Source organism: Leucoraja erinacea, chromosome 16 (assembly GCF_028641065.1).
Source record: "Leucoraja erinacea ecotype New England chromosome 16, Leri_hhj_1, whole genome shotgun sequence".
NCBI classification, from domain to species: domain Eukaryota; kingdom Metazoa; phylum Chordata; class Chondrichthyes; order Rajiformes; family Rajidae; genus Leucoraja; species Leucoraja erinaceus.
In genome coordinates, this window is record NC_073392.1 from 5,846,314 (window position 1) to 5,859,654 (window position 13,341).

The 13,341-nt window shown below is 44.3% G+C and overlaps 1 protein-coding gene across 2 annotated transcripts in view; it reads left to right on the plus strand.

Annotated features, from left to right (window-relative positions):
- The window catches only part of synpra (synaptoporin a), a 163,246-nt gene extending 158,256 nt beyond the window's left edge, over positions 1-4,990 (plus strand). For both annotated transcript variants that reach the window (XM_055647596.1, XM_055647597.1), the window contains one exon: positions 1,297-4,990. In XM_055647596.1, coding sequence (XP_055503571.1) covers positions 1,297-1,614 — 318 coding nt within the window. In that variant the 3' untranslated portion in view covers positions 1,615-4,990. The remainder of the gene's footprint in view (positions 1-1,296) is intronic.
- The last annotated feature ends 8,351 nt before the right edge of the window (positions 4,991-13,341 follow it).

A 13,341-nucleotide genomic window follows, 5' to 3' on the forward strand; every position in this document is an offset into this window, starting at 1 on the left:
TTATATTGCCACGTGTACCGAGGTACAGTGAAAAGCTTTTGTTGCGTGCTAACCAGTCGGTGTGAAGATTGTACATGATGAGAATGGAGCCATTCACAGTGTACAGATGCATGATAAAGGGAATAATGTGAATATTGATTAGTGCAAGATTAAAGGGCCTGTCCCAGGAGCATGCGACCTGCATGCGGCAAGCGCGACCAAACCGGAAGCGGGGGCCGCGCGGAGGCCGAGTGAGTGACGTGAAGTTGAGCGAAGTCCGCGGGAAGTTCGCGCGTGATGTACGGCGTCAAGATGCTGCGCACTCCCGTGGAGGCGGTGCGTATGGTGCCGAGGCGGCTGCGGGCCGGCAGGCCGTTGCCGTGCGGAATTTTTGAACTCGGTCAGTTTTTCGGAGCCCCTGTGCGATGTCGGGACCGCTTGCCGCATGGAGTCTCATGCTCGTGGGACAGGCCCTTAAGTCCAGTAATGTCTGATCAACAATAATCCGAGGGTCACCAAGGTAGGCAGTAGCTCAGGACTGTGCTCTCCTTGTTGGTAGGATGGTTCGGTTTAGTTCAGTTTTGTGTAAGAGACACAGCGTGGAAACTGGCCCTTCGGCCCACCGAGTCCGCGCTGCCCCAACAATCGCCCCTGACACTGGTTCTATCCAACGCTCGAGGGAAAATTTACAGAGGCCCATTGACCTACAAACCTGCACGTCTTTGGAATGTGGGAGGAAACCGGAGCACCCGGGGAAAGCCCACGTGGTCACAGGGAGAACGTGCAAACTCCGTACAGACAGCACTCCATACAGACAGGTCTCTGGTGCTATGAGGCAGCACCTCTACTGCTGCACCACTGTTACCTGGCAACAGCATAGCCCGAATAGCAAACTGTAGAGGAGTATCCCACTGAGCCTACATACAAGAGGCGCCATGTTTTGATGCAAGAAATATCATTCCTGATGGGAAATGAAACATCTTAGAACATATAGGATGTCACTGTGGCTCGGTGGTAGAGTTGCTGCCTTACAGCGCTCGCTGTAAGAGACCTGGGTTCAATCCCGATTATGGGTGCTGTCTGTACGGAGTTTGTACGTTCTCCCTGTGACCGCGAAGGTTTTCTCTGAGATCTTTGGTTTCCTCCCACACTCCAAAGATGTACAGGTCTGTAGGTTAATTGTCTCTAGGATAGTGTCGATGTGCTGGGATCGCTGGTTGGTGCGGACATGATGGGCCTGATTCCGCACCTGTGCCTCTAAACTGAACTAAACTAAAAGTCGGACTAAACTAAACTGATGTCCCCTTGCTTCCCCAGGTGTTTGGATTTCTTAACTTCATCCTGTGGGCTGGCAACATTTGGTTTGTCTTCAAGGAGACGGGTTGGCACGCATCAGGCCCGCGACACTCCCAAAGCACCATGGAGAAGCAGCCCGCCCCGACTGGATTCAACCAACCGTACAGCCAGGGTTCCAGCGATCAAGAGAGCTTCGGTCAAACTGCCGGGTACAACCAACAGGGCTACGGACAGCAACCAGGCTTTGGCCAACAAGCATCTTACGGTCAAATTGGAGGCTACAGTCAGGGTGGCTACAACCAACAGCCTCCTCCAACCTCTTTCACAAATCAAATGTAACCCCCCACCCCCCCAATGTCATGTTGATGTGCTTATAGTCCCAGATCTCCATGTGCCAAGTCTTCAGTTAGAGTCCATTCACAAAAAATGGCATTCATATCGGTATTGAGAAATATCAGTAGAAAGTGATGGTGGTTTCAAATATCTGTGAATAATGGTGTCCCAGTGTTCAAATATTAATATGGTGATTTGAGTATTGATTGTTACAATGGGTAAACTCCGCTTTACCAAATACCTCTGTGGTGATCGTCACTTTTTTAAATGTTGTACTGAAATGGTGAAACCTGTTAACACGCACAAGCTGTGCTTTGCTTGTTCACTGTCCATTCCTGCCGTCTGTGGTAGACTATCCCAAAGCAAACCGAGGTCAAGTCGAATGAATCTAGTTGCGTTTGGGTGAGAAGTTCATGTTCCCCTTGCTGACTGTTAAAAATACATTGCATTGTACTTAAAAATAGCTTATGCATGAAGATTATTGTACCTTCTCCACTCCGTGGCCTACTTTGATGTGGTGATACTTAAAGGCACCTTATGTGATGTCAGTAGAACAAATATGTTTACACTAGAATAAGACTTACCTTCGTATGTTCACTTTTAATGAATGCATTTTGTTAAAAAAAGTATGTCTTTACATGTTTGAATTGAAAATATATTTTTGTTTATTTATGAGTAAGGAATTTGTAAATGTGGTTTTATCCAGCATGCAAAATACATAGTGTATTTGTACTATCTTCTAATTCACTGCAGTGGTTAAAATGACTGCATCTGACAATCCTAAACTATTGAGAACTTTACAATGGAAATGGCTTAATTTTTATGAATGAAAGATACAGCCGGCTTCTGCAGCTTGCCACCGTTAGACCTTCTGGTGAATCCTTGGTGCAGTCAGTTATGTAACTGCTAGCAATGTAGTGTCTGTGTTACCACATTAATGAAGCAGTGGTTATAGAAGTACTGGATGTATATATGTGTGTAGAAGTGTTAATATATTACATAGATCTTTTGGCACTAGCTACAGATATTAAAGCACAACGCAACTATTGTTCCTTACTGTCTTTCCAACGTTTAGTTTCTGAGGTATCGTGCTTATGTTGAAAGTAGGTGTGTGAATGTATTCACCGTAATCTCTAGTGTATGTGACCAAAACCATTGATCTAACAATGTAAATCAGTTGGCAAACCTCTATAACTAGTTGCATGATTTACACAGGACAATCTTAATGATCTGCACGTCCTAGCGATATGTGTCGTGTCGTACCAGATCTTAATGGACCATATTTACAGTCAAAACAATCGTGAAGTTCCTCGTGTGTAAGACGGAACTGCAGATGCTGGTTGTCACCGAAGCTAGACACAAAATGCTGGAGTGACTCAGCGGGTCAGGCAGCATCTCTGGAGAAAAGGAATAGGTGACATTTCGGGTCGATGAAGAATCTCAACCTATTCCTTCCTCCGGAGATGCTGCCTGACCCATTCAGTTACTCCGTCCGTCATGTTGTGTCTATCTCCCGTGGAGTTCGCAATGGTGCTCAAAATTATCTACACAAGAACGATACAGCAGCTATAGATGAGGGGCAACGTTACAATGGGGTACAAACTGTTTCAAACTGAAATGTAGCGCTTTGAATTTCGCCCGGCACAAACAGCACACGTTCACACTGTGTCACACATTGTAGCCATGCTGTATTTTACGCAAGCTAAACTTGCTGTCAGGATTCACATCACATCTATATGGATAGGACAGGTTTGGAGGGATATGGACCAAACGTGGGACTAGTGTAGCTGGGACATATATGGGAAAGTTGGGCCGAAGGGCCTGTTTCCACACTATGACATCAGTGGGTTCCCCTGTAACAATAAAGCATTAATTAATGTCAATATCACTATGCTGTATCCATCCCTAATCCCCACCCCTAACCCTAGAATGATCTTTTTTTCCAGGGATGGATCATAACTCAGTCAGATTCCAAAAGTGAGAGGATATAGATTTTGTTTTAATTTTTTATTAGGCTAATCTTGTATTCTGTTTTTTTTGTACCTGATTTTAGTTAAATTCAGTCTCTTTAATTGACTTTTCATTCTCAGTCAATGTGTTGTTAACTGTACAATCCTTAAATCTGTTTGGTTCTGGAGACCCACCTTGCTGACCATGTTCACGCTAGGCCTAGATACACCATATCACTGGTTAGAATCACATCAGCTCGTATAGGCGATCTGGCACTTGGGACACAAATGGACTCGGAGAGCTCAGTATAATCTCGACAGCAATGTAAGGTCCACAATGATTGAACTGGAGAGGCCCATATCGCTGCATAGAGTGGTTATAAATCAGGAGGCTTAAGGTAGTGAATGGAAGGATCGGAGGAATATTGAGGACAAAAGGCAGGGGTTTGGAAGACACCTTCTGAAAAGCTGGTAGACAAAATTGCTGGAGAAACTCAGCGGGTGCGGCAGCATCTATGGAGCGAAGGAAATAGGCAACGTTTCGGGCCGAAACCCTTCTTCAGACCGAAAATTCAGACCCATCTTCATCTGAAAGGATGGTTGAGGCAGATGCCGTCACCGTATTTGAACCATGCTTGAATGACGAAGCACAGAATATCAGTGGGTGTTTTCACAGCAGAGACGGACAGATTCCTGATTAGTACGGGAGTCAAGGGTTGTGGAGAGAAGAGAGGAGGATGCGGTTGAGAGGGAAAGATAGATGGGCCATGATTGAATGGCGGAGTAGACGCGATGGGCCGAATGGGCCTGATTCTACTCCTTTGACTTATGAACTGTGATAGGTTGTGATCTGCAAGGTGGCGGATGTCGACGGTGGGAGTAGACTATTATTTCTTATTCCATCTGCCTCAGGCTCAATAGCTTAAAATGGCCTCTTGTGTGGTAATACATTTCAACAAGTGTAACGTCACTATTTTCCTCTGCACCAGAACAAATTGTTTAACCATTAGCAGAATATTAAAGCTTCTTCTAACACACGGTATTACACACTGCCCAGAACCAAAGTTGCCTCAACTGAACAAGAGTTTAAACCAGTGACATTGTTGAGTTTGTGTCCATATAATATTTTAATAATCCAAGAGAGAAAAAAAAGAAAGTATTTGGCTAAAATGGGATTTTTATGAAATAATTTCATACAAATTTTTAAACTAAAAATGACAAGTTTTGTGTTGCTCTCATCAAAACCTTTAGATTCAGTTTTTTAACAAAAAGCTGAACTGTGTACTTGGCTAATGCTTAATCTTGGTGTCAAGCAGCAGTATTATTGTTTGATGTTCATTGTATCTGGATGTGATTTCTTTGTTCGCTGTGAGTAGCATACATTGTGATTTCAACTATATTATCAAATTAAAGTACAATACTGCATTCAAGTGAAGACACTCTGTTTCTGCAGTCTCTTGTGCCTCCGAGGTATTGTGTTTGTGACTTGGGCTGGCAGCTAAGAAACGCTATTGTAAGACTGTACTGGAAACTGGGTGGCCTGTACTGTGGGGTGAAAAACAAACACCCAAAAAAATGTCAACTGCAGATGCCAGAAATCCGGGATAAAAACAGGCAATAAGGTCATGTGATAGGAGCAGAATTAGGTCATTCGGCCCATCAAGTCTACACCGCCATTCAATCATGGTGGATCTATTTCTCCCTGCTATCCCATTCTCCTGCATTCCCCTGCCTTCTAGGCCATTTAAGACTGAGAAAGGGGAGAGGAATCTGTGGAATTCTTTAGGGACCAATTCACTGGAGAGAGAGTTAAAAACATTTTCACTCACTGATTTTGGAGAGTTGTGAAAATCTGTGGACCTGTTTTCTCTGTTTCTCCGTACAGGGACCAACCTTCACTGGATGCCTCCACAGCCTTTCAATAATTCCACAGAGTTCTGATGTCCTCAGCTCTCCTAATGCGTTTTCAATTCTGAGAGAGTTTCAGCAGGTCAAGCAGTTTACTGAGAAATATCTCATCTTTCTTCTAAACTCCTTCTAAAGAGTGTACAAGCCCAGCCGCTCCATTCTCTCAGCATATGACAGTCCCGCCATCCCGGGAATTAACCTTGTGAACCTACAGAGAACTTGACTTCCAACTAGGAATGCTTTGACTTTTGGAGGAACTACAGTATCTCTTGACAATAAACTAAACTGAAACTGAAATCTGGCTGATTGCTGTCGAATCCATTTCCAATCCAATATTTGGATTGTGTGGACTACGGAGTTGAAACACAAATCTATTTGTCATGGGAATGACTGCTCCTCCCTCCCACCCAATCTCTTTCTATGCCCAGCAAAACTAGGCTTCCCCTGGTTACTGTCACAACAAACGGCTGTTAGTTCTGCAATGACAGCTCCAGCCTGGGCCAGAGTGCACTTAAACAAAATGATTGAATACACTGTGGCTCATAACTTTCACACGGAGGGTGGTGGGGGTATGGAACGAGCTGCCGGAGGTGGTAGTTGAGGCTGGTACCATCGCAATGTTTAAGAAACATTTAGACAGGTACATGGATAGGACAGGTTTAGAGGGATATGGGCCAAACCTGAAGGGCATGTTTCCATGTTGTACGATTTCTATGACCATAACTAGTTTCCACGTTTTTCTGCCGTCCTGCATTAAATGCTACATTTATTTCAGCTGTGGTGGGTGTATGGAACGAGCTGCCGGAGGTAGTTGAGGCAGGGACTATCGCAACGTTTAAGAAACATTTAGACAGGTACACGGATAGGACAGGTTTGGAGGGATATAGAACAAACACAGCCATGTGGGACTATTATAGATGGGACACGTTGGCCAGTATGGGCAAGTTGGGCTGAAGGGCCTGTTTTACATGCTGTAAGACGCAATGACTCTATAACTGTATCTTCCTTGTTCTTCTGCAGTGCTGAGTTAAATACTGTATTGAAAACTCCATTTCATACAAGCTGCCTAGGTCACACAGTTGAAGATAACCCTTTGTGGCAACCAAAGCAGTCAATAGGCAATAGGTGCAGGAGTAGGCCATTCGGCCCTTCAAGCCAGCACATTCATTCAACGTGATCATGGCTGATCATCCACAATCAGTTCCTGCCTTCTCCCCATATCCCCTGACTCCGCTATCTTTAAGAGCCCTATCTAGCTCTCTCTTGAAAGTATCCAGTGAACCGACCTCCACCGCCCTCTGAGGCAGAGAATTCCACACTCACCACTCTCTGTGAGAAAAAGTGTTTCCTCATCTCCGTTCTAAATGGCTTACCCCTTATTCTTAAACTGGTTGGACTCCCCCAACATTGGGAACATGTTTCCTGCCTCTAGCGTGTCCAAACCCTTAATAATCTTATATGTTTCAATATCCTAACCTTCTAAACGCCAGAGTTATACAAGCCCAGCCGCTGCATTCTCTCACCATATAACAGTCCCGCCATCCCGGGAATTAAACTTGTGAAACTATGGTGAACTGGTCTTCCAACTAGGAATGCTTTGACTTTTGGAGGAACTACAGTATCTCTTGGTTCAGATGCTGGCAGTTCTGGAAGTTGCTGCAATGGAAGTTACGAGGCCAGAAACCAAGTTACAAGATGGCCCATCCGTCCAAGTCAATGAGGCATTGAAGTTGGTTCCTCACCCACTCACTCCCTCTGTGTTGCCACCTTTTTCAAGATGAGTGAGTTGGGTCATTGAGAGACCAGCAGCGTTTGCTCAGATCAGCATGCTCATTCCTCAAGGATTGGGCAGCCCAGTGGAACAGCACCACTGGTTTGATCCTGCCCTCAGGTGCTGTCTGTGTGGAGTTTGCATGTTCTCCCCATGACCAGGTGGGTTTCCTCCCACATCCCATAGACATTTGGGTCTGTAGGCTAGTTGGCCCTCTGTAAAATTGCCCCTAGTGTGTAGGGAGTGGATGTGAAAGTGGCATAACAGGCAGGAGAATGGGGATGAGAGGGAAAGATAGATCAGCCATGATTGAATGGCAGAGTAGAATCGATGGGCCTAATTTTGCTCCTATGACTTATGGTTATGACTTACTTAACATAGAAGTAGTGTGGACAGGTGATCGATGGTTGGCATGGACTCGGTGAGCTGAAGGGCCTGTTTCCCTGCTGTATCTCTAAAACTAAACTAAATCACCTTATTTCTATAACTGGGTCAAAGTAGGGTCACAGAGCAAGATGTCAGACCAGTATTTCACAAGACCGTGATCTATGGCGACTAGGAACAATACCACCTTCATCAATTCACTTCAGAACTTGATATAATCACAACTCCATCAACTAAGAATGCTTATGCCTTCTATAATTCACGTAAGATTCATCTCAGATGTTTTGTTTTTGTTTTCTATAGAGCCATCGATCAGGACAGCATGGAAACAGGTCCTTCGGCCCACTTTGTCTATGCCAACATACTGGGCTGGACTTAATTGCTTGCAATTGTCCTATAGTCCTCTAAACCCTTCCTACCCGAAGGTAAATCACGTTCTACCATGAAAATAGACACAAAATGACTTGGCAAATGAAATTCCTCATATGTTGCAAAACATACTTGGCTAATAAAGTATTACTGTGATTGTGAAATGTTGGAGGAACTGGCCTGTCCGGCATTTTGTGTCCACAGATATCTTCGGTTTAAACTTCCATGTGGAACTTCTTTACTCAGAGAGTGGCAGCTGTGTGGAATGAGCTTCCAGTGGAAGTGGTGGAGGCAGGTTCAATTTTATCATTTAAAATTAAATTGGATAGGTATATGGACGGGAAAGGAATGGAGGGTTATGGTCTGAGTGCAGGTAAATGGGACTAGGTGAGAGTAAGTGTTCGGCACGGACTAGAAGGGCCGAGATGGTCTGTTTCCGTGCTGTAATTGTTATATGGTTAAACCAGCATTCTTCCTACCCATTTCCTCTAGCATCAGAATAATTGGATTGGATTAGCTAATAGACTACCATTCAACTTGGTGGCTGCAGGCAATTCATTATTTTTAGCATAATTAATTTAGTTTGCATTCAGACCCTGTAATCTTATTTACAAAATGAGCTACAAGGCCTCAGGGCAGCTGATCTTCCATCGCCATTTCAAGTCAAGAGAGTGTAATTGTTATATGTGCCAAGAAAACCACGGCATCCTTACTCACCAGTCTGAGGAAGGGTCTCGACCCGAAACGTCACCCATTCCTTCTCTCCAGAGATGCTGCCTGTCCCGCTGAGTTACTCCAGCATTTTGTGTCTACCTTTGATTTAAACCAGCACCTGCAGTTCTTTCCTAAACATTCTTACTTCAGGGAATGGAGGAACATGGATCAAGTTTGGTTTAGACTCTAGTTTGGAATCTCGACTGCAGAGATACAGCGTAGGAAACAGGCCCTTCGGCCCACTGAGTCCGTGCCGACCTGTGATCGTACTGTGACCAGCATTATCCTACACACGAGGGACAATGTACAATTTTCAGAAGTCAATTAACCTACACATCTGTACATCTTTCAAGTGTGGATGGAAACTGGAGCACCTGGAGAAAACCCACGTGGTCACGGGGAGAAGGTACGATCTCCGTACAGAAAGCACCCGCAGTCAGGATTGAACCCGGGACTCTGACGCGGTAAAGCAGCAACCCTACCGCTGCGCCACAGAGCCACACTTAACTTGGCACGGTTGAACTTGTCACCATGTTGGGCATGGGCATTGTGGGCTGAAGGGCCTGTTCCTGTGCTGTCCCTCCATATCCATGTGCCATATTGTATGTACTTGCTATAACCTACCACACACATTAATGCAACACAACATTGATATATAAACACTGGATGACCAATTCAAACACCAAGTTTGTGAAACTGAACTCAAGAGATTTGTTGGTTGGCTGCAGAAATGTGAACTAAAGCCATGGGATGGGATGAAGAACCCAAATACTTCCTCCTGCCATCCACACACCCATTGGTGTGGCCAGCATATACACTGCTTCTTCCACTTGCATATGGCGTGCACAGCCTAAAGCTGTCGGACAACTTGTTCTATTTGATGTTATTTCATTGCGCACGCCAGGTTGATTGTCTTTGTTGAAACAGGGTGGACCATGTGAAGGTTGCAATCTCCCAACCCCATATACAATGCTGAGAGGCACAGATAGCATAGACAGTCAGGACAGAGGGTGAAAATGTCAAAGAGTAGAGGGCATAACTCATCCTACCACAACCAGAGAGCAGTGCTGAACTACTATCTACCACTTGGGTGACCCTCGGACTATCCTTGATCGGATCTAGAATAATAAAGGGCGGCATGGTTTCGCACGCAGTGGTGGAGTTGCGGCCTTACAGCGCCAGAGACCTGGGTTCGATCCCGACTACAGGCACTGTCTGTACGGAGTTTGTCCGTTCTCCCCGTGACTCGCTAGAATTTAGAAGATTGAGGGGGGATCTTATAGAAACTTACAAAATTCTTAAGGGGTTGGACAGGCTAGTTGCAGGAAGGTTGTTCCAGATGTTGGGGAAGTCCAGAACAAGGGGTCACAGTTTAAGGATAAGGGGGAAATCTTTTAGGACCAAGATGAGGAAAACATTTTTCACACAGAGAGTGGTGAATCTCTGGAATTCTCTGCCACAGAAGGTAGTTGAGGCCAGTTCATTGGTTATATTTAAGAGGGAGTTAGATGTGGCCCTCGTGGGTAAAGTGATCAGGGGGTATGGAGAGAAGGCAGGTACAGGATACTGAGTTGGATGATCAGCCATGATCATATTGAATGGTGGTGCAGGCTCGAAGGGCCAAATGGCCTACTCCTGCACCTATTTTCTATGTTTCTATGTTTCTATGTAACATGCGTGGGTTTTGTCCGAGATCTTCGGTTTCCTCCCACACTCCAAAGAGGTACGGGTTTGTAGGTTAATTGGCCCGGTATGAATATAAATTGTTCCTAGTGCGTGTAGGATAGTGTTAGTGTGCGGGGATCGCTGGTCAGCGCCGACTCGGCGGGCCGAAGGGCCTGTGTCCGCGCTGTATTTCTAAAACTGAAAACTAAAATTAACAAGGGACTTCCCGGGTCACCATCACCGCAGGAAGACGTAATAACCAGAACCCACATTCTAATTACGTGCTTTAATAAACACTAAGAATAATGGCAGAAATGCTGGAGAAACTCAGCGGGTGAGGCAGCATCTATGGAGCGAAGGAATAGGTGACGTTTCGGGTCGAGACCCTTCTTCAGACTGATCTATGGGGGGGGGGGGGGGGGGGGGGGGGACGAAGAAAGGAAGAGGCGGATCCAGTGGGCGGGGGGGGAGCTGGGAAGGAGGAAGAAAGCGAGGACTACCTGAAATTGGAGAAGTCAATGTTCATACCGTAAACTGCCCAAGCGAAATATGAGGTGCTGCTCCTCCAATTTGCGGTGGGACTCACTCTGGCCATGGAGGAGGCCCAGGACAGAAAGGTCGGATTCGGAATGGGAGGGGGAGTTGAAGTGCTGGGAGATCAGGTTGGTTAATGTAAACCGAGCGGAGGAAGAATAACGGCAGCTTAAGTCCCCTGGCATGGGATGGAAATCCTGCTTCCAACACTTCTATGCCCGTGTTCTTCTGTGATAAATGATCCCCTGCTTTAGAATATTAATTATCAACTGCAAAGCTAAGCTATCCTTTGACGGCGATATCTCACTGCTGCGTGGGAACGACGGCCTCACAATAATTACAACGCTACTTTTCAATAAAGCTGCTTCATATCAGTGTTATCATGCCCCCAAAAGGCCAGAGCCCATTATCTAAAATTAATACAAACGAGGTAAATTATTTGGAAATGGTGATATTAGCCAAATGATTCATGCAGCAACTGGAGTAAAGCCTAACAGATTCAGAGATCATTTTGAAGTCAGATTGAAGGACAGTTTTACTGCCGATGGTCCAAGCAATCAAGGCCAAACTAATTGATGAAGGAACACATTTGAGATTTACATTTTATAGAGAGTGTGGTGTGAAATATTATCCTGCTCAGTCTTTTGGGATATGGACATAAAATAGGTATGTTACAAAACGTACCTGAATCGTGGCTGAGCATCTGCCCCTCCCCTTGTGTGTGATTTTGGAGCTGTTTGGAGGGGGCGGGTTTAAAACCCGATTTTTACTAGGCTGTTCCAATCGCAGATGTTCAGCCTAGTAAATCATTAACGGAGAATCGCTGCAAGACCTGGTCCCAAAAGCTATTATTAGTTTTATAGGCCTCGAAGAGTAGATATAATAAATTTAAAAGCTCTCGTTCATTCCGCAAGCTCTGGCAGCCCCAGGGTTTTATAAAGCAAACAATTAAAGGTATGTACCTTATTTTTACATTAAATGGGGCATATATATAACCCTATAATTATAATTTTCTATAGCGAGTAGCTCATTTTGGGCTTTTTATATCCCCCAGTATTTTTCTCGGCATTTGAGGGCACTAATCCAGCGCGCTGTCAACATTCTAAACCAGCGCGCGTTCACATGAACCCACTAGAAAACCGATTTAAATGGGCATTTATTTACAGCAATTGACCACTAAATTCCTTCCATTTGGCCTATAAATTAATGTAAATTAGATATAAAAATCATGTTATATTGTGAATTATTTGTGAATAATCTTTGGACACTTAGGCTATTTAAAAATGTTAATCTTTCCTTAAGAAATGTGCTTTTGACTATCTAAGATCACAGCTTTTTTGTAATGCCCATTGAAAATCAATAGGGAACAAGATGCTAATTTCCGAGTATGAAAATGGTCATAACTTTTTTAATACTTGAGATATGAAAGTGAATTTGGTGTCAAATTAAACTTATTGTTATGCTTTATCTGATGGGATAAATTGCAGACTTGATTTTTTAAATCTCAAAATTTTGTAACATTGCTACATAAAATTCACAGCATTTTTTTCCGGATCTTGACCTTGTTGCCTAGCAACACAAGGCGCTGAATTTATCCGGTATCCAATTGTGAGTTAGTGTTTGCATCAAGTAGACAGAGTGGTAAAGAAACTATGTGTTCACAAGACAGAGGAGCAGGATTAGGCCATTCGGCCCATCGAGTCTACACCAACAATCAATCATGGCTGTCTCACGGGCAGCACAGCGGTAGAGTTGCTGCCTTACAGCGCCAGGGACCCCTGGTGCAATCGCCGTCCACTCTCAACACTTCACCTCATGAACGGGTTCAAATAAAGCCTAACCATGTAAAAAAAAAAAAGCATGTGCCTCACACCATTGCTGTCAAGTCCAAACACAATGAGTCTGTCAGGGATTCAATGCCAATGGTGTGTGATGAAGATGGACATCATTGCCAAAGACTCAGCACAAAGTAATTCTTAACATTTAGAACATTTCCTTTATGGCGCTGACATGGTGCATTGAAGTAGTTTATTATATTAAGGGTTTAGGAAGGAACTGCGGATGCTGGAAAATCGAAGGTAGACAAAAATGCTGGAGAAACTCAGCGGGTGAGGCAGCATCTATGGAGCAAAGGAAATAGGCAACGTTTCAGGTTGAGACCCTTCTTCAGACTGAAGAAGGGTCTCAACCCGAAACGTTGCCTATTATATTAAGGGGATTACAATCAAAACAGTGCATTCATTAAAATTGAGAGTTGGAATAACGTTACAATTTACATAATTTCTCTCATGTGGGGTTTGATAGTGTTAAAGAAAACTTTAAAACACAACACAAAGATCGGCCAAGACTTTATTTAAGAGCACCAAATACAAAGTGGCCACTGGGAGATTCAATGAACAAAGATTCATCTACATATACAGAGTTTTCCACTGATGTTTT